Source organism: Mesocricetus auratus, unplaced genomic scaffold, assembly GCF_017639785.1.
Source record: "Mesocricetus auratus isolate SY011 unplaced genomic scaffold, BCM_Maur_2.0 Super-Scaffold_4256, whole genome shotgun sequence".
Taxonomy (NCBI): domain Eukaryota; kingdom Metazoa; phylum Chordata; class Mammalia; order Rodentia; family Cricetidae; genus Mesocricetus; species Mesocricetus auratus.
The window spans coordinates 92,357,169-92,382,718 of NW_024429182.1; the positions used below are offsets into that span (position 1 = coordinate 92,357,169).

At 41.8% G+C, this 25,550-nt stretch overlaps 1 protein-coding gene across 1 annotated transcript in view; it reads left to right on the forward strand.

Moving 5' to 3' along the window:
- Positions 1-18,173, forward strand: part of LOC110339735 (interferon-induced very large GTPase 1-like) — a 34,101-nt gene extending 15,928 nt beyond the window's left edge. The window contains 7 exon segments of the mRNA XM_040756882.1: positions 4,678-4,792; positions 10,867-13,277; positions 13,280-14,013; positions 14,015-16,007; positions 16,010-17,344; positions 17,347-17,409; positions 17,412-18,173. Coding sequence (XP_040612816.1) covers positions 4,776-4,792; positions 10,867-13,277; positions 13,280-14,013; positions 14,015-16,007; positions 16,010-17,344; positions 17,347-17,409; positions 17,412-18,157 — 7,299 coding nt within the window. The 5' untranslated portion in view covers positions 4,678-4,775 and the 3' untranslated portion in view covers positions 18,158-18,173.
- The last annotated feature ends 7,377 nt before the right edge of the window (positions 18,174-25,550 follow it).

The following is a 25,550-nucleotide window of genomic DNA, read 5'->3' on the forward strand; positions in this document are numbered from 1 at the left end:
ACTATGCTGCAATATCAACAGTAGGTAAAGGGGGCATGGAATTCTCAAAACTATTTCCTGCTGAACTGGGACAATGACAATCTCATGGGGACATGTGGGACGAAAAATGGTAGTGTAACAAGAATCTTGAGTAGGTTAAACAGTCTCTGTTTGTCAGGAGATGCTTTATTGAAGTTCTTGACTGGAGTTCTAGTGTTGATTGAAGCTCTTGTCTGAAGCTCTGGCCAGATTGTAAAAGGTGCACAATTTCAGTCCCTTGGTCTGGAGTTGTGTTGAGTGATGTAGTTCCAAGCTGGTTTCAGAATTGTACTTCTCAGGTGGAGTTGATGATGTGGGGCAGTTCAGATGTATCAAGTCCAATCAGGTGGAGTCAATGAAGTGGTGCCCCATTTTCTTTCCGAAGCGGTTGAAGATGGCTGTTAAGAAACTCCTTGTTCTCTGGAAAACGCAAACTTTAATGTTAACCAAGAAATTTTCAACTTTTATATGTATGCAAACTGGAGAAGGCAACAATAAGGAAGATAGTAAACATGAAGGAGATTAGACTCTCAGAAAAGGAACCGAGTATCCACATGACAGTCCCTAATTTTGTTTTCTTCTGTCTTATATCAATGGCTCTTTGATATAATACAGAAATTCTGAATTTTATTTTAACAATACGCTTGGATTTAGAGTAGAAGAGTCAATCCAACTTCAAATCCAGCTTCAGTTAAATGAATGGGGACTAAAGCATGACAAAGAGAAATGGGTATTATAAAAAACAAGATAGAGAGGTTTCGACTTTGATACCACACAGTGCACTATTATTTGTTTGATGGTCCCCAGGATAGCTATCCATTCTTCTTCAGGTATCCATACAACCAGTATTTTTTCACTGTTTGGAGCTGAGTTTTCCTGTGAAGACAAAACACAAAACACTTCTCTTTCCTTTTCTGAGGTCTCCTTACACATAGTAGAATATGACCTTGTAGATGAGCTGTCATCTTTCCTCCTCTTGAGGTCTCTTTTATTTAGATCGAATCTTGACTAATTTTGATGGAATCCAAAGTGTTTCTTCTCCTGTGGAAACAAAGGCAAAACCCCTTCCCCAATGTAGCACATATCCTGGATTCCAGACTGAGGTCATAACATCCTTGAAATACCCCGCTTGGTTCAGTTCAGAAGTTTTCTCTGTAGTCCAGTGTCTTTCTGCAGTAGTTTGTCCTTTTTCATCAGCATTAAGAAAGTTCAATCTTAGTAAGGCATTATGTTATCTGTGCGTGGGGGGGGGTCTTTTCCCCCCTGGCGGTTTATGAAGCATTTCCTTTAAGATTTGGTTAGATCTCTCAACCACTGCTTCTCCCTTGGCATTGTAAGGTATACCAGTTACCATGTTTTATATTATAATATTTGAAAAACTGTTCTAATTTGCTTGAGACATATGCTGAAGCATTGTCAGTTTTTATTTGTACAGGTATACCCATAACCGCCATCACCTCTAAGAGGTGTGTGATAACAGAATCAGCCTTTTCAGAGCTGAGGGCAGTAGCCCATTGGAAGCCTGAGAACGTGTCTGTTATGGTGTACATATTTCAAACTGCCAAATTCTGGAAAGTGAAAAACGTCTATCTGTCAAATTTCATTTCTGCAAATACCTTCGGGATTATTGCCTGCTGGTCATGGAGTTTGATTGTAGAATGAACAGGTGGGACAGTTTCTTACTATTTCCTTGGCTTGTTGCCAAGTGATAGAAAAATCCTTCTTTAAACCTTTGCAGGTAACAGGAAGTTTCTTATGAAATTCTGAAGCTTCCAACATGCTTCCTATTAATAAGTGATCAATCTCATCATTGCTCTGTGCTAGAGGACCTGGCAGACCTGTATGGGATCTGATGTGATATATATATATGATGAGTTCTATCTGATGGTTTCCTGTAATTGTAAAAGTCTTTAAGTACCATGACAATGGTGTACAACTCTGCCTTTTGTACAGAGTTGTAAGGGCTTTGAACTACTTTACTTATATTTCCTGATTTATAACCTGCCTTACCTGATTCGTTTGCATCAGTGTAGAATGTAAGAATTCCAGAAATAGGCGTTTTTCTCACAATACACGGAAGAATCCAAATTGTTTTCTTTATGAATTTTATTCTCTCTGTTTGGGATAATTGCTACTAATCATTCCCAAAAAGTTACTGCAAGCCATTTGCCAATATTCATTATCCTACCATAAGGAGGAAATTTCCTCATTAGTTAAAGGTACAATAATTTCTGCTGGGTCTCTTCCAGTCAGTTGACAAAGCCTTAACTTACCTTTTAATATCAAACCAGAGATCTTTTCTATATACGTTTTCAGTTTTTTTTATTCTGTTTATGTGGCAGAAATACCCATCCTAGTATTATATCTTCCCTCTGCATTAACATTCCTGAGGGGAATTCTAGATGGTGCAGTCCAGTTTGGGATCCACATGGTCCACACGCACTTCTAATATTCTCTTTTCTACCAATTCTAATTCTTTTTCAGCCTCAGCCTCAGCTGATAGTATTTGTGGACTATTTAGGTCTTTGTCTCCTTTTAGGGCCATTTTCAGGTCCTGCATTGCCACCAATGGCCACATAGAGGACCAGGGTTGGGGCTGCAACCCGAGGCCTTGACAGTTCCTGGAGGTCACAGGACTGCCAAAAAATTCCCAACTGAGTGTCCATTCCGTCCACCCTGAGACAGGATGTAATCTGGACCCAGACTGCTGCTGAAGACCATGTCTGGATCCATGGTTCAGTCACAGCTAGGGTCTATGTTGGTGTCTGTTGTGAGTATTACCTCAGGAGGCTTTTGGAACCATGTAAGATTAAATCAGAGGGCAGTGCTGAGCCAGCCACACCCTTCACTACCCTGGGAAAGCTGACCTTGCCTGCTGCTGGTTCTGCCCTTCACCACAGACAAGGATGAACCTACCCTGAGGATATGCATATAGGGAAGGTGACTCTACACCACATCCAAGGTGGGTGTCTCCAGTGGCTCAATCTGACCTGCCTAGCTAACACCCACTAACACCCAGGCCCACAAGTAGGCCTTAGTTTAAGCCAACCTGACATCTTTGCCCTTCTGATGGGTATAAGATGGAATCTCAAAGTAGTTTTGATTTGCCTTTCACTGATGGGTAAGAATGCTGAACATTTCATTAATTGTTTCTCAGTTGGTGAGATTCTTATGTTCAGATTTGCTGTTTAGAACTTTATCCAAGTTTTAATTTGATTTTTATATCAAGTTTCTTGAATTCTTTATATACTTTGGATACTAGCTCTCTGTCAGATATGGAGCTGGTGAAAATCTTTTCCCATTCTTTTGGCTGTTCTTTTATCCTAGTGACTGTGTCCTTGGCCTTACAGAAAATTTCAGTTTCATCAGGTCTCATTTATTGATTGTTTATCTTAGTGCTTGTGCTATCAGTATTCTGTTCTCAAAGTTGAATCCTGTGCCAATGAGTTCAAGGATATTCCCCACTTTCTCTTCTGTCAGGTTCAGTGTATCTGGTTTTATTATGTTGAATCTTTGATCCACTTTAACTTGCGATCTTGCAGGGTAATAGATGTGGATCTCTTTGCAGTCTTCTACATGCAGACATTCAGTTAGACCAGCACCATTTGTGGAAGATGCATTCTTTTTTACATTGTGTATTTATGGTTTCATTATCAAAATTCAGGTATCCTTAGGTATGCAGTTTTATGGCTGTATCTTCAATTTAATTACATTAGTCAATGTGTCTGGTTTTATGTGAATACCATGTAGTTTTTATTACTATAGCTCTGTAATAGAGCTGGAAATCAGGAATGGTGATGCCTCCAGAAGTTCTTTTATTGTCCAGGATTGCTTTTGCTGCCCTGGATTTATTTTTCCATGAGGTTGAGTATTGTGGTTTCAAGGTGTGTAATGAATTGCATTAGAATTTCAATGGGAAGTAAATTGAATCTGTAGATTGCTTTCGGTAAGATGGCTGTTTTTACTATGGTAATCTTACCAATCTATGAGCATGGGAGATCTTTCCATCTTCTGATATCTTTCTCAATTTCTTTCTTCAAAGACTTTAAGCTTTATCATCAAGTTTTTTACTTGGTTGTTTACAGTTACCTCAAGATATTTTATATAGTTTGTGGCATTTGAAAAGGGTGTTGTTTTCCTAATTTCTTTCTCTATGACCTGTCCTGTTTGATTGGTCAACTCGTTGCTATGGTATATAGGCCCTCCCAGGGCAGTTGTCATGCTCTGCATTCCAATGTTACCATTTAGCACATCCAGAGCCTGCCAGCTAACTTCTGATTGGTTCCTTGTCACATGGAGGGTAACTGGCTTCCTAGTGACTAGAGGACTGGGCAAGAGTGGGAACTCAACACATGTTCCTGAGTCAGAGGCCATGGTCTTACTGGGTCTTCTCTGAAGCCTGTCATGGCTGCCAAAGCAGGGGACTGGGTGAGGGTCTGGTCCCTTCAAGATGACAGGGTTTTTTAATTTCTGAATTGCTCTGAGTTTCTCTGCATTTAATTTGATGTTGGCTACCTGCTTGCTGCATGTTGCCTTTATTATGTTTATTTATGTCTCTTGTATTCCTGATGTTTCCAAGACTTTTGCCATGAAGAGGTGTTGGATTTTGTCAAAGGCTTTTCAGCACATATTAAGACAATCATGTGTTTTTTCTTTCAGTTTGTTAAGATCGTGCATTCCTTTGGCTGATTTTCATATGGTTTCACCAACCATCCATGCATCTCTGGGATGAAGCGACTTGATATGTATGATCTTTGATGTCATCTTGGGTTAGGTTTGTGAATATTTTATTGAGTATTTTTACATTTATATTAATAAAGTAAACTGTTTTATAATTTTCTTTCTCTGCTGAATCTTTGCGTGGTTTGTATGGTTTGTGTGTCAGGATGACTGGTCTCAGAAAATGAATTTGGACATGTTCCTTCTGTTTCTACTTATGGAATAATTTCAGGAGTATTTGTGTTAGCTCTTCTTTGAAGGCCTAGTAGAATTCTGCACTAAAGCCATCTGGCCCTGGGCTTTTTTGGGGGGGATTAATTACTGTTTCTATTTCCTTAGGAATTAAAGATCTATTTAAATTGTTAATCTCTCCTTAATTTAACTATGGTAATTGGTATCAATTGAAAAAGTTTTCCATTTCTTTTAGATTTTCTGATTTTTTTGAGTATAGGTTTTTAAAGTACAACTTAAGGAGTCTTTGGATTTCCTCCATGTCTGTTCCTATTTGTCCCTTTTCATTTCTGATTTTGATAATTGGATATTCTCTCTTTTAGTGAGTTTTGACAAGGATTATTATATCTTGTTGATTTTCTCAATGAACCAACTCTGTTTTATTAATTTGGGAGGGGGTATTGATCACTTTGTTTCTATTTTATTGATTTTAGCCCTCAGTTTGATTATTTTATTGCATCTACTTCTCTTGAATGCACTTGCTTCATTTTTTACCTAAGCTTTCAGTTGTGCTGCTATGTTGGAGCAGATCTCTCCAATCTCTTTCATTGTGTCTCAGAAGTTTGTGTACATTATGCATTCATTTTCATTTAATTCTAGGAAGTCTTTAATTTCTTTATTTCTGCATTTACCCAACTGCATTACCAGTTATTCAGTAGAAAGTTGTTGAGTTCCCATGAGTTTATAGACTTCCTATTGTTTCTGTTGTTGTTGAAATTGAGCTTTAATCTGTGCAGGTCTAATAGGATGTAGGAGGAGGGTGTCACAATTCTCTTGTGTCTGTTAAAACTTACTTTGTGACTGAGTATGACTCAATTTTGGAGAAAATTGCTGGAAAGTTGTTTAGGTGAAATGTTCTATACATATCTGGTAGATCCATTTGGTTCATCATTTCTGTTAGAACCAGTAATTCTTGGTCTAGTTTTTTTCTGGATGATCTGTACATTGATAAGAGTCGGGTACTGAAGTCTCCAAATATATATTACCTCTCATGAGCAAAATATTTAAACTCAAATCCAACAGCATATGAAAAATTATATGACATGGTCAACTGAGATTTATTCTGTGTATGACAGTATGGCTTAATTAAGGAGTTTCAGAGTGCAATAATATAACAACTTGTCTTTAGAAAATTATTGTGAGATATTAGAATAAAATGTGACTGTGGAATGAAATATGGCTATTATTCTAAGAATCTGCCTGAGGAAAAAATGGAAAAGTATTGTAATAATTTCCTTGACAAGGGAAAGTTCAAGATGGGTTAATATTGTAAAGTTCCTAGTAATAGCTTTGTGAAAGTCTACAATGAAAAAGAGCAAGGTGGTGAAAAACCAATATAAAATGTGCATCTTGATATTTATATCAAGAAATTTAACATTGATCCTAGGCTTCTGCTAACAGAGATAAGAAATTTAAAGAACACTCTATCTGAAATAGAATAAAGAGGTGGGTAATCTCAGGGCAAGACAACCATCACCTGAGCTTCCAGCTTGTGGGAAGAAAGGGCCTTAGGAAATATTCTGCTCATAAAAAGCAGTAACAATTCAAAGCTTTCACAAATGTAATTCAAGGGTGCCAATATTTCTTCCAAGTTGGTAGTCAAATATGGCAATATTACCCACATACTTCAGGCTTTCCAGTCATGAGGATACGAGAGTAAAGGGATTGTAGATTAATTCTCCATGAATCAGGAGAACCAGGGAAGCTAAGCATTGAAGCAGGGGAGTCCCTGAACAAGAGACCCTGAAAGGCCATCTTTCAAATCTGTGAAAGAGAATCCTAGATGCTGAAGGAGATCTCAAGATATGGGAAATGCAAGGGCTATAAGATATCGGCCCAAAAAAAATCCATACAGGGAATAACCAGGCAAAGGAAGAGAAGTGTGTTGTAGTCAACAAAACTGGAATAATAGAGCCATTTACAGCCTTTGACATAAGACAGAGAGTCATTATGGGATTTGGAGTTTGTGCTGTTTTATTATAGTGTTGCTCCTGTGTATGTCCTCTGAAATGGTAATTTATATTCTCTGCAATTGTATATTGAAAATATGTAATTTTCATTATTGATTTTATGGGGAATTACAATTCAGAAATTGTCCTCAGTCTCAGAAGAGACTGGATTTTAAACTGTGTTGAGACTGAAAGAATATGAGGACTTTTCAAATTGGACTATATACACTTTGCATTATTCAATAGCCATGGATTTTTTGGGAGTATTAGGTGGTGGCTTGAATGAGAATAGTCATAGTCTCATTTATATGAATTCTTAGTACCCAGTTGGTGGAACTCCTTTTGAAGGATTAGGAGGTGTGCCCATGTTGAAGGAGGTATGTCACCAGAGGCTGGCTTTGAGGTTTCAAAAGATTCAAGACATTCCCAATATCTATCTATCTATCTATCTATCTATCTATCTATCTATCTATCTATCTTTCTGTCTGTCTGTCTTGCTAATCTCTCCTTACATTTCCCTCCCTTCTCTCCCTGTCTGTCTTTCTCTGTGTCTCCATGTCTGATTGTGTCTCTGTCTGTCTGTGACTCTCTCTGTCTCTGACTTCCTCTTGCTCTCTCTCTCTCTCTCTCTCTCTCTCTCTCTCTCTCTGTCTCTCTTTCTCTCTCTCTCTCTCTCTCTCTCTCTCACACACACACACACACACACACACCTACACACAGAGAGATACACACAAACTCAATTTCTGTCTGTATTGAACTTGTGTTTCAAACTGTGAGCTCTCATTTACTGCTCCGGTAACATTCCTGCCTGGCCCCTGCCATCCCCCCGACACTATGGTCATAGATTCTAACTATTTGACATCATAAGACTGAAATTAAACTGATTCTTTTATAAGTTCCCTTAGTCATAATGTATGATCACAATATAAAGGACTCTATGATAGCATCCTGGTAAAAAAATTAAAAAATAGACATGAGTGACATACATAAACAAATCAATACTACATTATTTAAGATGTATTCAAGGAATTTTCACTGGAAACAGTTTTCATTGAAAAAATACAGAAAAGTTAAGCATTTGGAAATCACTCTTACTTTAAGATAAAAAATTGGGTGCCACCTAACTATGTATTCAAATTTAACCATGAATTTAATGGTTATTTTTTTATATATTTTTTTCCATTTTAAATTTAGATAAGAAACAAGGTTGCTTCACAAGTCAGTTCCAAGTCCCTCTCCCTTTCCCGCCCCTCCTCCCGTGCCCTCCCCCATCCCCCCTTATACCCTCATTCACCCAGGGAGGGTGAGGCCCTCCATGGGGGTGTCCATAGTCTGTCATTTCATATAGGGCAGGGCCTAGACCCTTCCCCAAGAGTTCAGGGTGAGAGTGCACCTCACATTGTTCTATGGGAGTCCAGAGTCCGTGTGTATACTTGGGATGGGTACTGATCTGCTGCCCAAGGCTCAATAGATTACCTAGGCCTCTTCACTGACACCCAGATTCAGGGGTCTTGATCAGTCCCATGCTGGATTCCCAGGCTGATGCCTGGCATTCAAGAGTTAACCTTTGTCTGGTCAGCTGTTTCTGGGGGTTAAACCAGCCCAGTCTTAATCCCTTTGATCATCAGTCCTCCCTCTCTGTTACTGGCTTTCTTGAGTTCAGCTCAGTACTTAACCAGCCACTAAATGAAGTTTCTGTTTCCCAGACTCTCTGGCCATAGGATTGTAGGCTGGCACTCCCCAGATCTATGTCTAAAATCCATATATGAGAGAGTACATGCCATGTTTCTCTTTTTGTGACTGGGTTACCTCACTCAGGATGGTTTCTTCTAGTGTCATCCATTTGCCTGTGAATCTCAGGATTCCATTATTTTTTTCTGCTGAATAGTACTCCATTATGTAGATGTACCACATTTTCTCTATCCACTCTTCGGGTGAGGGACATCTAGGTTGCTTCCAAGTTCTGGCTATTACAAATAAAGCTGCTACGAACATAGTGGAACAGACATCTTTGTTGTATGAATGGGCATCTTTTGGATATATGCCTAAGAGTGGAGTTGCTGGGTCTTGTGGTAGGTTTATTCCCATTTTTCTGAGGAATCTCCATACTGATTTCCAAAGTGGCTGAACCAGTTGGCACTCCCACCAGCAATGGAGGAGTGTCCCCCTTTCACCACATCCTCTCCAGCATAAATTGTCATTGGTGTTTTTGATTTTAGCCATTCTGACAGGAGTGAGATGGTATCTCAGAGTTGTTTTGATTTGCATTTCCCGGATGGCTAAGGATGTTGAGCACTTTCTCAAGAGCCTCTCAGACATTTTAGACTCCTCTATTGAAAACTCTCTATTTAGTTCTGCAGCCCACTTTTTAATTGGGTCCTTTGCTGTTTTGGAGACTTGCTTCTTGAGTTCTTTGTAAATTTTGGAGATCAACCCTCTGTAAGATGTGGGATTAGTGAATATTTTTTCCCATTCTGTGGGCTGCCTTTTTGTTTGCTGACTGTGTCCTTTGCCTTACAGAAGCTTCTCAGTTTCAGTAGGTCCCATTTATTAATTGTTGATCTCACTGTCTGTGCTAGTGGTGTTATGTTCAGGAAGCTGTTTCCTGTACCAATTCGTTCAAGGGTACCACCCACTTTCTCTTCTAAGAGGTTCAGTGTGGCTGGATTTATGTTGAGGTCTTTGATCCATTTGGACTTAAGTTTTGTGCATGGCGATAAACATGGATCGATCCGCATTCTTCTACATGCCAGTCTCTAATTATGCCAGCACCATTTGTTGAAGATGCTTTCTTTATTCCATTGTATATTTTTAGCTTCTTTGTCAAAGATCAGATGTTCGTACGTGTGTGGGTTAATACCCAGATTTTCAATTCGATTCCATTGGTCTACCTGTCTATTTTTGTGCCAATACCAAGCTGTTTTCAGGACTATAACTCTGTAATAGAGCTTGAGGTCAGGGATGGTGATGCCTCCGGACGTTGCCTTGTTGAACAGGGTTGTTTTGGCTATCCTGGGCCTTTTGTTTTTCCATACAAAATTGATTATTGTTCTTTCAAGGTCTGTGAAGAATTGTGCTGGGATTTTAATGGGGGATTGCATTGAATCTGTAGATTGCTTTTGGCAGGATTGCCATTTTTACTACATTGATCCTACCTATCCAAGAGCATGGGAGATCTTTCCATTTTCTGAGGGCTTCTTTAATTTCTTTCTTTAAAGATTCAAAGTTCTTAAGATACAGGTCTTTCACTTGTTTGGTTAGGGTTACCCCAAGGCATTTTATGTTGTTTGTGGCAATTGTAAAGGGTGATGCTTCTCTGATTTAATGGTTCTTATGTTCAGTCAATGTAGGAGGAAATGCTTAAAATTAATTTATTACATTGAAGCTCTTAATCATTGCTAGACACATAAATTATATGCAGCAAATAGAATAGGATATAACAAAGATTTTAAACAACTGTAAATAATATAATTAGATGAAAGCATGTAACTTGTTGTCTTCCTTGCAGGCCGCCTGGGCCCTGCCACAGTTGCAGTCCCCAAATAACACACAAGACACTATATTAATTATGAAGCTGTTGGCCATTTGCTTGTTTTTTACTGGCTAGCTCTGACTTATGTATTTAACCCATAATTGTTAGTCTGAGTATTTCTCTTACCATAGAAAAGGGTCCAGACCTCTTACTACTCTGGCAGAGCCAACATTGTGTCTGCCTGTGTCCCTCTTTCCCAGAATCCTCCTCGACTCCTAGTCCCACCTATCTTGCTTCCATATTGGCCAACAGTGCTTTATTCAAACCAATCAGACACATTTTTACAGAATGACATCTCCCAATAAAGGCATGGAAAACTTTGCAGACTAGCTTCCTAAGAACCCTCACACATTAAATAATGTGGAAAAGAATTCTTACAGCTGATACACAGACTAAATATAAATCTGATCTTCACAGAGCTATGGCAACAACAAAGAACATCCCTGATGAGTCTCAATACAGAAGCAGAAGACAGCAAGATCTCCAGGAGGTGCTGACAGAAGTGGGGCTGTCTGTTGACTACTGGCTGCCTAAGCTTCAAGAAGACCTGGGTGTGACCTGTGCCCAGGCTTTACAACACTTAGACGAAAAAGACCTCCAGAAGCTGAAGTCCCAGACACAACACACATGGGAGAAAAAGGCCCTAGAGAAGCTGCTGGACCTCTCACAGCCAAATAGTGTTGCAGAGTTCCAGGAGACTCCAGGACAGATGTTAAAGAACAGGCAGAGGCAGGCAGGACAGGCACTGCAGGAACTTAGGGCCTTGCAGTCACAAGGGAAACACAGACAGGAAGAGGCAGTGAGGAGGAAAGAAGCAGAGCTGAGACAAGCAATGGAGATCCCTGAAGAGTGCTGGCCTGGACCCGAAGTGCCCCTAAAAGACGTCACTGAAACAATGGAGAGACATCTCAGTCACATAGAACAGACACTGGCAAACAGTGAAAACTTCTCAGATAGAGACCTGGTAAGATGGGCATCTGGAGGGCTGGCTCTGCAGGGAATTTATAAGACCTGTCACCAAAAGGACCTGGTAGCAAGGAGAGAAGAACTACTCAGGGTCCCTCAGGAAATCTTTCGCTTTGGATCTGAACAAGGTAAACGGATGGAAACAAAAGAGTTTGCATCTTCCAAAGAAGAATCCCTGTTCACTGAAACTGTGGAGAAACTCGGTTTCAGGTTAATGCTGTCAGCCAAGGGTGGAGGCTGGGGATTTAGTACTGAAGGTGGGATGGACAGTGTCAAACATTCGGAATCCAAAGATACCCACCAATCAGCTTCTAAGCACTCTTATTTCTGTTCATCAATATTTAGCTACAACCCACTAGCCTCCTTCCACTTTCAAATTGATCAGCTCCAGCTCTCCACTGCTGCTCTCAAGGAACTGAAAATCATTGAAGAGCAGCTGGAACACACTGATGGACCAGACAGATTCCTTGTAGTGAGGAACAGGACTGAAAACTTCTTCAGCAGATTTGGTTCTCATGCTAATGAAGGCCCTCTGCACCTTGGGGGAATCTACAGCTGGAAGGCCGTTTCAGAGGGTTTCAAAAGTGACCATCTGGATCATGTAAAGCAACAAACAGCAGAAGCTTTGAATGCTTACATAAGGGGTAGCTACAGTGGTTTTGGGATTGAAGTTGGGGGAGAGATGACAATATCAGACTCACATTCAGTAAGATCCTACACAAAGGCAGCTGATCAACAGCTCCAAATCAAAGTCCAATTATCTGTGGCCCAGTTAGGTGGACCGCCAGAAGCTAATGGAATTGCTCAGTGGACAACTGGCCTTATTGCAAGCAACAAAACCTGGTCTGTCATTGACTGAGAACTTCAGCTGGTGCCCATTTGGGACATCATCTTATCTAACCACCTAAATGATTTTAAGAACCCCTTTCTGGTGGCTAGCTGCCTGGCACACAACTACTCTGCTCTGACAGGCCTTGTTGCCAACATCCAGGATACAGAGAAGTTGCTGAGTTCCATAAAGGAAGCAAGAAGTTTCCTGGGTGGTATGAAATCCTGGGAAGTCTCTAACCCTGAAGAACAACTTAATAATCTGATGGATTTCATGCAAGTACTGGCTGACAAAACAAAAGGGTATGATATTTGGATTAATACATGCCTCACAAATTTGAATCTACAGAATTTTCTCATAAGAACTGTCAACTTTTGCAAAAACACTTCCATTATGAATACTCATTTTATTAAACTTCAGTTACGCTGCCTTCTAGAACCTCATGTTTACAAAGTGAAAAACTTTCCTCAGGTGAAGTCAATCATGCAGTGGATCTCCCAGACAGAGTCAGAAGAAGAACAAATCTTAATCACTGAATCTTCTGAATTCCTTAAAAATTTAAAAGAATTCCAAAAATCTCTCACAGAAGCAAACAAATCTGAGTCCCCAGAAACACTGGAAGAGGCTCAGAGAAAGGCTACACAGAATATCACCACAGCTCTGAACTCCTTATTGAATTACCTTAGAAAAGCAGAGCAGCCAGACATGCAGCTGCTACTACTCTCCATCGCAGCTGGTGCAGGTTATCAGCTGGAAAGCAGGATTTTCCAGCCTCTCCTTGGGTGTGCTGAGTTAACCTACCTTCTGGATGAAATACAAACTGTCCAACACAGATATCAGGAACTCAAAACTATCTGCACTGACAGGGCACAGGCATTCCTGGTGCTCAAAGCTCTGACACCCACAGTTGGGGGCTCAGCCATTTCTCCAGAAGAAAAAGCACAATGCTTGGCATTAACAAGGCAGCACATGGAGCATTTACTGTCTACTAAAGTTGCACATGTCCTCACAAAATTTACAACAGATAATGATTGGGGAGTCTAGAGAATAACTTGAGATTACTCATTGATGAGAAATATGTAGACACTGTATATTCTTTACAGATGGATGAAGTGAAAAAACAATTGCAAAGTTTCCTGAATAAAAAGAAAGAAACTTATGAAAAACACGATGATGATAACAATGAAAAAGAGGTGATAGTAAAAGGACCTTTCCTAGACTTACTCCAGCGTCTAGGACTACAGCATCATTACCCAAAAAGGATGGGCAGAGATGACTTCCATTTTATCTACAAGACTTCTGTGTACAACACACAGCCAATATCTGAACAGGAACTTCCCTTCTATTTCCTACAAAAGCTTCTTGTACTAGATTGTGGGTTCAGACATCTGGTCTTCAAAAAAGCTGGAAATGCAAAAACCCAAGACTTTGTAGATCCCTCCAACCAAGAAAATGATGTTATTGATCCATATGAAGAGTTTTTTGATGACAGAGTGGAAGTCAGTAATTCCTCAGCCACTGAGTACCAGGATCACATTCACCCAATGGACATCCAGATGGCCATTTTTCATTGTGCAGATGATCTTGCCAGGCAATATATTTTGTCCAAACTTTCCATTTGTCAATTTGCACTGCCCCTTGTGGTACCAAATCCCAATACTTCTCAGATGGAATTCTCTCTCTGGTCTCTCAGACAAGTTAGGAAAAGTTGGCAAGACTCAAGTAAATCACCACAGGACAAAAGCTACAGTCACAAGAAACAGCAGATGTGCGTGCTGTGTCTCTAGTTCCATTGTGTCCTTCATTAGAGTTGGAAATAGCCTTTCTGCTTCCAAATCTCAGATCATGAACTCTCTTCTCAGCAGACATAAACATGATGTGTTTTTTCACAGACACTGCAGAGGAAGCAGCAAACACTGTCTCCTGATGGAGGGAGTGGTGGAGATCTGCTGGTTCTGTCCTGGAGGCCAAAGTGAGGACATGTTTGACAAGTGTGTGGCCTTCACCAGTCTTCATGGAGATGCCAAAGAACATAGGCAACAACTCAGCTTCCTGCAGGATGTCTCTTCTCTCATCGTGATCCTCATGTCAGCTTCTGATAAAAATAAAGAAAACCAGAATCTTGTCAGACACCTGTGGCAGTCATCGAAATGTCTGATCTGTTTAATTGATGACAAAGAAAAAATTGTGAGTAATAACTCTGGCAAAAGGGTGAGAATTGGCATTAGGAATAGAAATGAAGCAGAATTAACAGAAGAAATCATGACTACCATCAAGCATTTGCTCGAGATCTCTGGCACTGCTCTCAGTATAGAAGACTGTTCACAGGTGGCTCGAAAACAAGGAATAATGATTGATGAAGATCAAATAAAATTTATGGAAGCCAAAGAAAAAGCCCAGACAAACATGGAACTCCTGAATCAATCTAAGTTATCTCAGTTAAAAGAAAAGTTGTTGCCTCTTCAGGGACAACTGTGGCACCTTTGGTGTAAGAAGGACAAAGAACTCTATCATCTGCAAGAAAAAGGGCATAGGAGCATAGAACAACACAAGAGTGACATTGAGACAGAAAAACAAAAAATACGATGGCAGCAATTTGAAAAGACCTCTCCTATCAATGATTTAATGCAGTCAGTCCTACAGAGCCTTATAGAAGACTCAGAAAATGATCTCAAACTGTACTTCTTATACTGGTTAAGTGTGGGTTTGGAAAACCTAACCTCAGGAGACTTAGAAAAACTACATGTGAAAAAACAATTTTTGTGGTCAGTGGTTCAGGAAGAAAAGCAAAAGGCAGAGAAGAGCAGCTCCCTGACACTCTGGCAGAAACAGATAGAAGCCATATCTACTGAGATTCTTGACTGCACTTTAGGAATTGAGCACCTTCTCCGAGAAGTTGGCCAGATCTATGAAGCTCTGGAAGAAATTTCCTCCTCTAGGGACAGCCTTTTCCTCTGCCTCCCCCAAATAGCTGCAGATCTGTTGGTAGCTGGTGTTCCCATTGAGCTCATGGATGGGGATGCTTCATATGTGCCTGTAAAGTGGATGGCAGCTGTTTTTGACAAGGTCTCAGAGAAACTTGGAGATAAAAGGCTGTTTGTTCTCTCTATCCTTGGCCTGCAAAGCTCAGGGAAGTCTACCCTACTGAATGCCCTGTTTGGGTTAGAGTTCACAGTTAGTGCAGGCAGATGTACCAAGGGGGCCTACATGCAGTTCCTAAAGGTGGATGATAAATTCACAGAAGAACTTGGCTTTGAATTTATGCTTGCTGTTGACACAGAAGGACTTCGAGCTCCAGAACTCAACAATAAATCCCAGAATTGGGACAATGAGTTGGCAACATTTGTCATTGGCCTAGGAAACCTGACTCTGATCAATATTTTTGGGGAGAATCCATCAGAGATGCAAGATATCCTACAAATAGTTGTCCAGGCCTTTTTGAGAATGAAACAAGTGAAAATCTCCCCCAGTTGCATCTTTGTCCATCAGAATGTAGGCGAAGTAACAGCAAAAGACCAAACTATGGAAGGACGAAGGAGACTAGAACAGAGACTGGATGAAATGACAGCATTAGCTGCTGAACAGGAAGAGTGCACAAACATAACCCGATTCAGTGATGTCATTAAATTTGATGCCAATAGTCATGTCTACTACTTTGCCCACCTCTGGGATGGCAATCCACCAATGGCTCCTCCCAATCCTTGCTATAGTCATAATGTCCAGGAGTTGAAGACTGGGATTCTTAGGAATGCCCAGCAGGAATCAAGGGAAAAATCATGAAGATCTCAGATATAAAATTGCGAATTCAAGATTTGTGGAAAGCCCTGGTCAGTGAGAACTTCATTTTCAGTTTCAGGAACACCCAAGAGGTCATAGCCATGAGTAAACTGGAAACCATGTATAACCACTGGACTTGGGAGCTGAGGAGTCATGTGCTGGAATTACAGAATCAGCTGAACAATCAGATTCAGAATGGGAAAATCCTTACACTCACAACTAATGCCCTGGAAGGTCCACTTAACAGAAAATATGAAACCATCAAGCAAGAATTTGACAAGTATTTTGAACAAGACCCAGATAGTGAAACATTGATTCAATGGAAAGCAAATTTTGAACATAAGCTACTGATTCTTAAAGATGCACTTATTTCAGACACCAGAAGTAAAGGCAATGAACTCATTAGTCTTAAACAAAGCCAAGAAAGACTAGAAAAACAAAAGTCACAATATGAAAATGAGTTGTTAGAGAGGAGCCGAAAGTTGGCTTTAAGTGTGAAAGGTAAAGAGTTAAGTGATGAAGAGTTGCGTGAGAAATTCAATCAAGTTTGGACAAATTGGATCTACAATGTGTCTTCTACTGCACCTCCTGTCACAGAACCTAACATAGATGGGGATGCTGAAAGCATTTTTCTAAATCATTTCGCAAAGGACAAAAATATTGCAGAAAGACTAAAAATAAAGAATGGAGAAACATTTTGCATCAATTATGACAAGCATGTTCAAATGAAAAAAAGATATCATATAATTCCAAGGAGTTTAGAACCTTGTCATAAAGAGTCCATTGATGAAACTGTTAATACCACTCTTTTAATATTTGATGAAACAATAAAAAACATTTGGAAGCAAAAGCGTGATTACAGTCAGAGTGACTTTCATACAATCCTGAGGATAATAGAAAATGAACTGAAATCTGTTCCCCCTGAGAAAGACTACACGTTTACCAGAGACTACACCATTGACTTATCATTATACTTATTCCAAAGAGCATCCAAGAGATTCAAGGAAATGCACAAGGCTTTCAAGAGAGCAAATGATCCTGTGAACTATCTGGAGAGCAAGAAAGATGATTTCTTCTTGAGTTTTAAGATCTCCTGCCAAGGTGCCACCTCCATCACATCCTTTGTTGACTTCCTGTGGCTCAAGCTCACTCCTGCTATCTATGACACCGTATGGGACAAAATGGGTCCTAAAGTAGCTGGGGACATGCGAGCTACCTGCCCTGCATTCAATGGAAACAGGGCTAACTTGGAGAGATGTATTCTCATTTCTCTGGCAGAAAAAGAAAACTTTGATAACTATTGGCAATATATTCATCAGCCACAATCCTTTTCAGGGATTACATTAGTGAACAGATTAGAACATACTGTTCAGAAAATGAAGGTGAAAAAAGAAAAACTTTTTAAAAATAATTTTAGGTGACATCAAGAATGCCATCCTCACTGCCATCTATAAGACCACAGAAGTAGCTAACAGTGAAAGCAGCACTGCTTCTGGATGGTTGGATTTGTTCTGTGATCACCTAGGGAGCAACCTGATCTTTCCAAGAAGAGACCTGATAAGCATCGAGCACCAGGAGATTAAGGATAGTGATTTTCTCAAAGAAGCCATGAGTGCAGCTTTGGATCCTGCAATGAGGAAAGTAGAAGAGGACTGCTCAGAGAGTCCCATAGATGAAATGGTTCCTGACATTGAGAAAATTCTCTCTGAGCATTTCTGTGGCTGCTGGAAACAGTGTCCTTTTTGTAAAGCAATTTGTACAAACACCATTCCCCAGCATGAAAGAGACCACAGTGTGCCTTTCCACCGCCCTCAGGCTGTCAATGGTTGGCATTATCATAAAACAGACTACTTTATCACTAATATCTGTACTACTTCTGTAGCAAGTGATCGTTCATTTATTTTAAGTGATAACCGTACATTCCCATACAAGAAATATCGAGAAGCAGGAGGTGATTATGCCACATGGAGCATCACTCCAGACTTATCTACCCAGCCGTATTGGAAATGGTTTATCTGTCACTTCAGATCGAAGCTTGAAGAGAAATATGGAAGAAAATTTACAAATTTAGGTGCTATTCCAGATTCTTGGAACAAAATCACAATGCAAGAGTTACTTGATGATTTGAAAAAATAATGACTGACAAAATATAGCACTAGCACTGCCACACAAATTTCACATTAACATAGGAAACATAATATCAATTTAGATAGCACCTTCAAGACTCTACCTTATAACCCAGCCGTAAAACTGGGCACCCAGCATTGGACCAAACCAAGCCCTCTGAATGTGGGTGCCAGCTAGGAGGCCTGGGCGGTCTGTAGGGCCTCTAAAAGTGGAGCCAGTGTTTATCCCTAGTGCACAAATGTGTCCGCGCTACCGTCTCGCCAGCAAGAACGACACAGGACACTCGGATCCTTCTGCAGTAATGCTTTAATACATCTTGAGAGATAGATGATCAGCTTCTGAAAGGGAGACCCCAAACTAAGAAACCCAGCCCCTTATATAAGCCTAGGAGCTCCGAGTGAGACGTGTAGAGCCGAGATTGGTGGTTTGCTCATCACCCCAGATGACGGGTGAGGCACAGCTTAAACGGTAAACTCCAACTGACAGCGGATGTCAGCGCCATCTTCTAATGGCGATAGCGATAGTGAGGGTGGCTCCTCACATCTCCCCCTATTCATTTATTTTTGAAGCCATAGGACACCCACAACTTTGGAGTGGAGATAGAGGTCAAATCCCCATGTGCAAATTTGGAACATGTACAAAGCTCCTCTCCAGGGTCTTATCCCCAGAGGGAGCCCTGACCAGTCCCAATGTTGTTTTTCTGGGGGAAGGAGATCATGACATAGAACCTTCATGCAAGATGACTTATCTCCCAGGAGAAAGTCGTTATACCGCAGACCTCTCCTGTGCAGTGCTTAGCCTTGCAACTCCTTGGGCTGCTGAAGCCTACCCACTCTATCCCGTGCAATGAGACTAGCCTCGTGGGGTGCAAGAGCCGGGAGGCCAGCGACCTATTGCTTTAACATGGTTAACCAAATGTCAGGGGAGGCTCCGTGTTCTAAGGCAGCAAGTGCTTGTGCCACCATCACTTTGTCTCTTTTGTTTGGGCTCTGAGCTTACACACCATCCAAAGCATCAACACTATTCCACAGCAGAGAACTAGGCTAAATGATTCCACCCCCACCCATTCCTTAAAATAAGAAAATGCAGATGAAATCCAGGAGGAGAGGCCTTCCATCAGAGAAAGATCCAGACGCGTCGAATTCACTTGCAGGATCGCCACTCTCAACTCACGGAGTGTCTGCTCAAACTCAAAAGTCCAATTCTGTAATAAATGTTGAGACAGAGCTTTTGACAGGTTAGCTGCTCTTGTAAAATTCTCATATTGTACTGAAGTGAACACAAAGGCCAGGCAACTTTTGTTCACATCCCAATTGGGCCATCTGCCACAATATATCCAATTGTTCCTGAACCAAATTAATCTGTTGGTTTACCAACATCAGGCCTCCTTGTATCTGAGAATTGGCAGTGGCCTGTTTATCTAGGGCCATGGTCACAGTGGCTGATAGTTCATTAATGGTTTGAGTTGTCTGCACAGTGGCGGAAAGTGCAAGGGCCGAGGCGGTAACCGAAGCAGTAACCGCGGCGGCAGCTATCAGGCCCACAATAATAGCAGAGATCCCAAAAATCTCGCTTTTCCCTAAACAAACTCAAACTACTTGGCACCTCAACAGGAAATGGAACAAATCGAGGCATGCGCATTACCAAAGCAAAAGGGTGCTTAATAGCATCCCAGCATAATGCATAAAAACAATTCTAAGCAGAGCAATTTTATTTCTTTCTGATTCTTACCTAAGGTATCATTACTCACAACCCAAATAAAGGGCAGCCAAACACAAATTGGAGCAGCTGAATAATTAGTTCTCTTAAAAGGGGTATACTTAACATTGGAGGAGGACCAATCAGATGATCCAGAGCTCTGTCCCTCACTCAGACTGTTGCCTAATGCCCCTTTCCAATCAAAAGTAATCTGTCCCTTCTCACTATATCCTCCAGCAATCATTGCCATAGGAGAAAGATCAGTACAGCTTCCATTAATTCAAAAGGATTAGCATTAGATCTTTCTGGATCCATATGAATAAAATTATCCTTTAATGAAGAAATCACAGTAAAGCACAAGCTTCCTACCAATGACAAGGTTCTCTCATCCTGAAAACTCTGTATCTGAGGATCTAAAGGCAAAAAGGCAAGCCCCAACTCTCTATTAGTTGTGAAAAATCTAGGGAACTCCTGGGCATTATGCATCACTGGCATCGGTAGGGGAAGGTAGACATGATGGCCCACCGTAACTCTCCCATCATACTAGGAACCATCATCCCGAGTAGGAGAGTCTTCATCACCCACTTGGCCTCCATCCTTCTTATTCTGGAGTTGTGAAGGAGCTCTTCGAGTGAGTCTTTCAGGGATCCACAGGGGGTTTTCTTCCTCCTGTGGAAAAACACACACAGCTCCCCTGGATCTTATAAGAATAGGATCCGGGCCTTTCCAGAGATCAGTCAAGACATCTTTCCATTTTACCATTTCTTTTGGCCTATCAGGCTCTAAACTGTGGCGATCGGCCGCAGTGTGGCCTTGGGCATCAGAGTTCAAGAAATTAAGGGTAAAAAGTGCCATGGACACAGCAACTCTTGGTACCGAGGGTAGAACATCCTCAATACTCCCCTTTTGTTTAATCAGATATGATTTGAGTGTACGATGGGCACGTTCCACAATGCCCTGTCCTTGAGGGTTATAAGGTAGGCCAGTTAGATGGGTAACATCCATTTGCCGACAAAACTGTCGGAATTTTTGAGAGGTATATGCTGGTCCATTGTCTGTTTTTAAAATTCTGGGTTTTCCCCAAGCACTCCAGGCCTCAAGGCAATGTTGAATCACATATGAGGCCTTTTCCCCTGTTAGGGGTGTGGCAAACATTACGCCAGAACAGGTGTCAACAGAAACATGAACATATTGAAGCCTTCCAAAAGAGGGAATATGAGTAACATCCATCTGCCACATCTGCAATGGTCTAATGCCACGTGGGTTTATTCCCACGTGGGGAGCAGGTAAGAATTCGCAGCAATTCTGGCATTGAGTAACAATTTCCCTAGCCTCTTTCCTGGATAGAGCAAAACGACGGCGCAAGGTCTCAGCCGTCACATGAAAGCGCTGATGGAATTCTTTTGCTGCTTGTGCGTGGGTAGACAAGGCAGCGGCCACCAGCTTTGTAGCCTTGTCCGCTAAGTCATTCCCTAAGGACATGGGACCTGGGAGTCCAGAATGTGCTCGGACATGGGTAATGAAAACAGGAAATCTCCTATTTAACAAGGCAGCTTGTATCTTCTGAAAGATGTTAGCAACTCTGCTGGAGGATCTTATTATTCCAGCTATCTCAAGGAGATTAACTGCATTAACCACATAAGAGGAATCTGATACAATATTGAGGGGTCCTGGAAAAGCCTCAAGAACCTCCAGTACTATCAGACATTCTACAACTTGAGGTGAAGTTTCATTATATTGTTTAGATATAACCCTATCCTTGACCACATAAGCTCCCATACCAGTTTTTGATCCATCAGTGTACACCACAGTCCCATCTGGGAGTGGGTCTTTAGCTGTCACTTGTGGAAACACTATAGCCTGGTTTAGGGCAAACTGTAAAATTGGATGCTTTGGAAAATGATTATCAATTTGTCCTGAAAAGGAAGTAACTAAAACTGCCCAATCACTAGATGTGGCTGCCAAGGTCTGAACTTGTGCAGCAGTATAAGGCACAATCAAGGAATCAGGATCCCTGCCAAAATGCGTAACAGCTGCTTTTATTCCGCGAAGCGCAGAGCTGTGCAACAGCATCAGGGTACCAGTCAATAATCTTAGCAGGGGAAGCATTTGGATGAATCCAAAGTAATGGTCCATGTTGCCACAGGACTGCAGTTGGCAATTGAGCTGTCTTAAAAACACACAGATTAAAAGGTAGTGACTCCTCAATACGTTGTAATTGTGCTTCCTGTAAGGCCTCTTCCACCATCTGTAAGGCTCGGTGGGCGGCAGGGGTAAATTTTCTGGGTGAGGAGATATGAGGCTCACCCTCCAGGAGATCGAAGAGGGGTTTTAGATCAGCAGATGGAATTTTTAAAAAGGGCCTCAACCAATTTATATCTCCCAGAAGTTTCTGAAAATCATTTAATGTTTGTAAGTGGTCTTTGCGAATTTCTATTTTCTGAGGAACTATATTTTTGGGAGTAATCATTGAGCCCAAAAAGAGGCCTGTATCTGCAATTTGAACCTTTTCTGAGGCAATCTCTAATCCCCACTGTTTTAATTCAGCCACCAGCATGGGAAAAGCCTTTTGTAAAACATCTAACTCTTTGTGACAAATAAGAATATCGTCCATATAATGGATCATGATTAAAGATGTAAATTGCTTCCTAATTGGCTCCAAAGCCTCCTGCACATACAGCTGACATATTGTTGGGCTATTGGCCATGCCTTGCGGCAGTACCTTCCACTGAAATCTCTTGTCTGGTTCCATATGATTAAGAGAAGGGATAGTGAAGGCAAACCTTGGTCTATCCCGTGGGTAAAGTGGAATAGAGAAGAAACAATCCTTAATATCTATAATAATAAGCTTCCAATCTTGAGGAAGTGCAGAAAGCAAAGGAAGTCCTCTTTGAACAGGGCCAAAAAGATGCATCTGATTGTTAATGGCCCGCAGGTCATGGAGTAATCTCCACTTCCCAGATTTCTTCTTAATAACAAAAATTGGTGTATTCCATGGGGAGGTAGAAGGCTCTAGATGCCCCAGCCGTTCCTGTTCTTGCACTAATCTTGTGACAGCCTCTAATTTTTCAGAGGATAGAGGCCATTGAGAGACCCATAACGGCTCCTCTGTTTTCCACGGTATGGGTCGTGAAGCCTCAACGGCCCCTAAATAAAACCCAGTCCTTTTCTACCCCGATTTCCATGTTGCGTAATGGGTTTTATTCTGCCTTGTTCTTGCCTACCCAAGCCTCTACCCTTTGTATACCCCATCTTTGCCATAATGGCTGATGCCTGGGGGAGTATTCATTAGTTAGGGTCATGCCCATGGCTTGTAACACATCCCGTCCCCATAAATTTACAGGGAGTGGCAACACATAGGGGGTAAAACATCCCTGTTTGCCCTCAGCGTTCCGCCAGGTTAAGGCTGAGGCACTGATGGCAGGAGAGGACTGGTATCCAAGACCTTGTAGAGAATGAGATGAAACAACAGTGGGCCAAGACTTCGGCCACCAATGGAGTGAAATAATGCTTTTGTCTGCTCCCGTATCCATTATCCCTTCAAATTCTTTTCCATTAATTAACAATTTTATTGTAGGTCTCTCATTTAGGGGTATAGCCAGATAGGCTGAATCACTTCCAGAAGATCCCATAGCCCTTTTTTGTAAAGTGTAGGTTTCTCCATCCCCGAGGGAGGGCAGCAACACCAGTTGTGCAATTCTATCTCCCTGCTTTATAGAAAATACACCCCGAGGGCTAGAACAGAGAACTTGAATCTCCTCTTTATGATACGGGTCAACAATCCCAGGATATATAATGAGTCCCTGTAAAGTTAAGGAGCCACGGCCCAGAATAAGCCCAATGGTGGCAGGGGGCAAAGGTCCAGGGGAATGGACTGGGACCGGTTGAACATTCATTTGGGGCATGAGTAAGAAGTCGGAGGCGGCACGCAAGTCCATTCCGGGGGTTCCTCGGAAGCCTCTACTTCCTCTTGATTGCTTTTCTGAAATCGGTTCCCATATTTCTGAGGGCCCTGGGACCATGGGCCCCGTGACCCGTTTTTGATTGGGGTACCTTGGGTTCTTCAATAGGGGGCAGAAGCCTCCCTTTCATATCCCGGACTGACCTGCATTCACTAGCCCTATGATAACCTTTACCACAACGATGGCAAAGCTCCAGTTCTCTTGTTCTTTCAGGGGCTTGACAATCTTTCTTAAGGTGCCCCATTTTCCCACAATTAAAACAAGCTTTTCGACTAGATAAATCTCTACGCCTGTGCGTTTGTAAAATGGCGGCAGCTAGTCCTGCATTGGTTAGGGGTCCCCCAGCTCCCTGCACACTCTGAGCCAATCTTGTAAACCTTTGCTTTTGCGAGGGCGATAGCCGCTCGACATTCCTGGGTTGCTTGTTCATAGACAAGTTGCTCAATCAGGGGCATAGCTTGTTCTGAATCACCAAAGATGCGACCGGCGGCCTCGGTCATTCTGGCCACAAAGTCTGAAAATGGCTCTTGGGGTCCTTGGACAATCTTTGTAAGGTGTCCACTGGATTCTCCCCTTTTGTGAGGGCCTTCCATGCTTTAATAGCGGCGGCCGACACCTGACCATAGACGCCCCAGATGTAGTTGGTTTGATTAAGGGCATGTTGACCCTGACCTGTCAGCATTTCAAATGTCCACTGCCTCTGATTCTCATCTTCAGCTGTGGCATTAACTCTAGCTTGCGCCTGGGCTGCATCATACCAGAGAGCCTTCCATTCCATGTATTGTCCCATGTTGGGAAGCACTGCTTTCACTGTCGTCTGCCAGTCAGTGGGAGTCATGGCAAAATTAGCAAGCCTTTCCACCTGTATTGTGGTAAAGTTAGCATTGACCCCATAATTACGAACGGATTCGGCCAATTCTTTGATTTGATTGTAATCTACGGGGGTATGTACTCTTCCGCCTTCCGCATTCTCGAATACTGGAAAAGCCATTTGTATTTTTCTCCGTTCCTCTAAAGGTAAAAAGGAGTCAGTACCAGTATTCAGCCGAAGCTCATACTGCGGAGGCGCCGAGGGGCGTGAGCCCGCCGGATTTATAGGCGGTGGCCTCACATTCATTTTTGTTTTCAGCGGCCGGTGTCTATCAGGGTGATATCTTTCTTCCTCATACCGTGCCACCTCCTCCTCTAGACCACCTTCTTCGCTAGAATCCAGAGTGTCAGAATCGGAATTATCTAGCTCCAAGGCTTCTAGCTCTACCGTAGGGTATAGGCTAGATTCTGGCTTTTTCTTTTTCTTAGATTTGTTAGGGGGTGAATGATCACTCCCTTCTTTCTCTCCCCTTTCTTAACTTCTTGGGGAGGGCCTTTTTCTTAGACATGTCTTTCCTTTTGCGAGCTCCCATTCTCTCACTCCGTTCAGTTTCTGACATGCTATCCTGAACTTCCTCTAAGGTTCCCTGACTTTCTACTATAGCAGGGTGACAGGCCTCATCCTCCAAGCAGTTTTTAACTAGCTTCCAAATGGCTTTGGTACCTAAGTGGAGATCTCCTTCTGCATGCTTCCTGTCTAGTTCTTTACCTAGCTTGTTCCATGAGGCCACAGTGAGGGACCCGGAACAAGCATACCATGGTGCCACTCTATCTACCTCCTTCACAAAATTTTGAAGTGTTCGTGGTGCAATTTTGAGATCTCTTTGTTTTAGCACAGTCTGTAGGGCAGTAACCACTGACTGTGACAATCC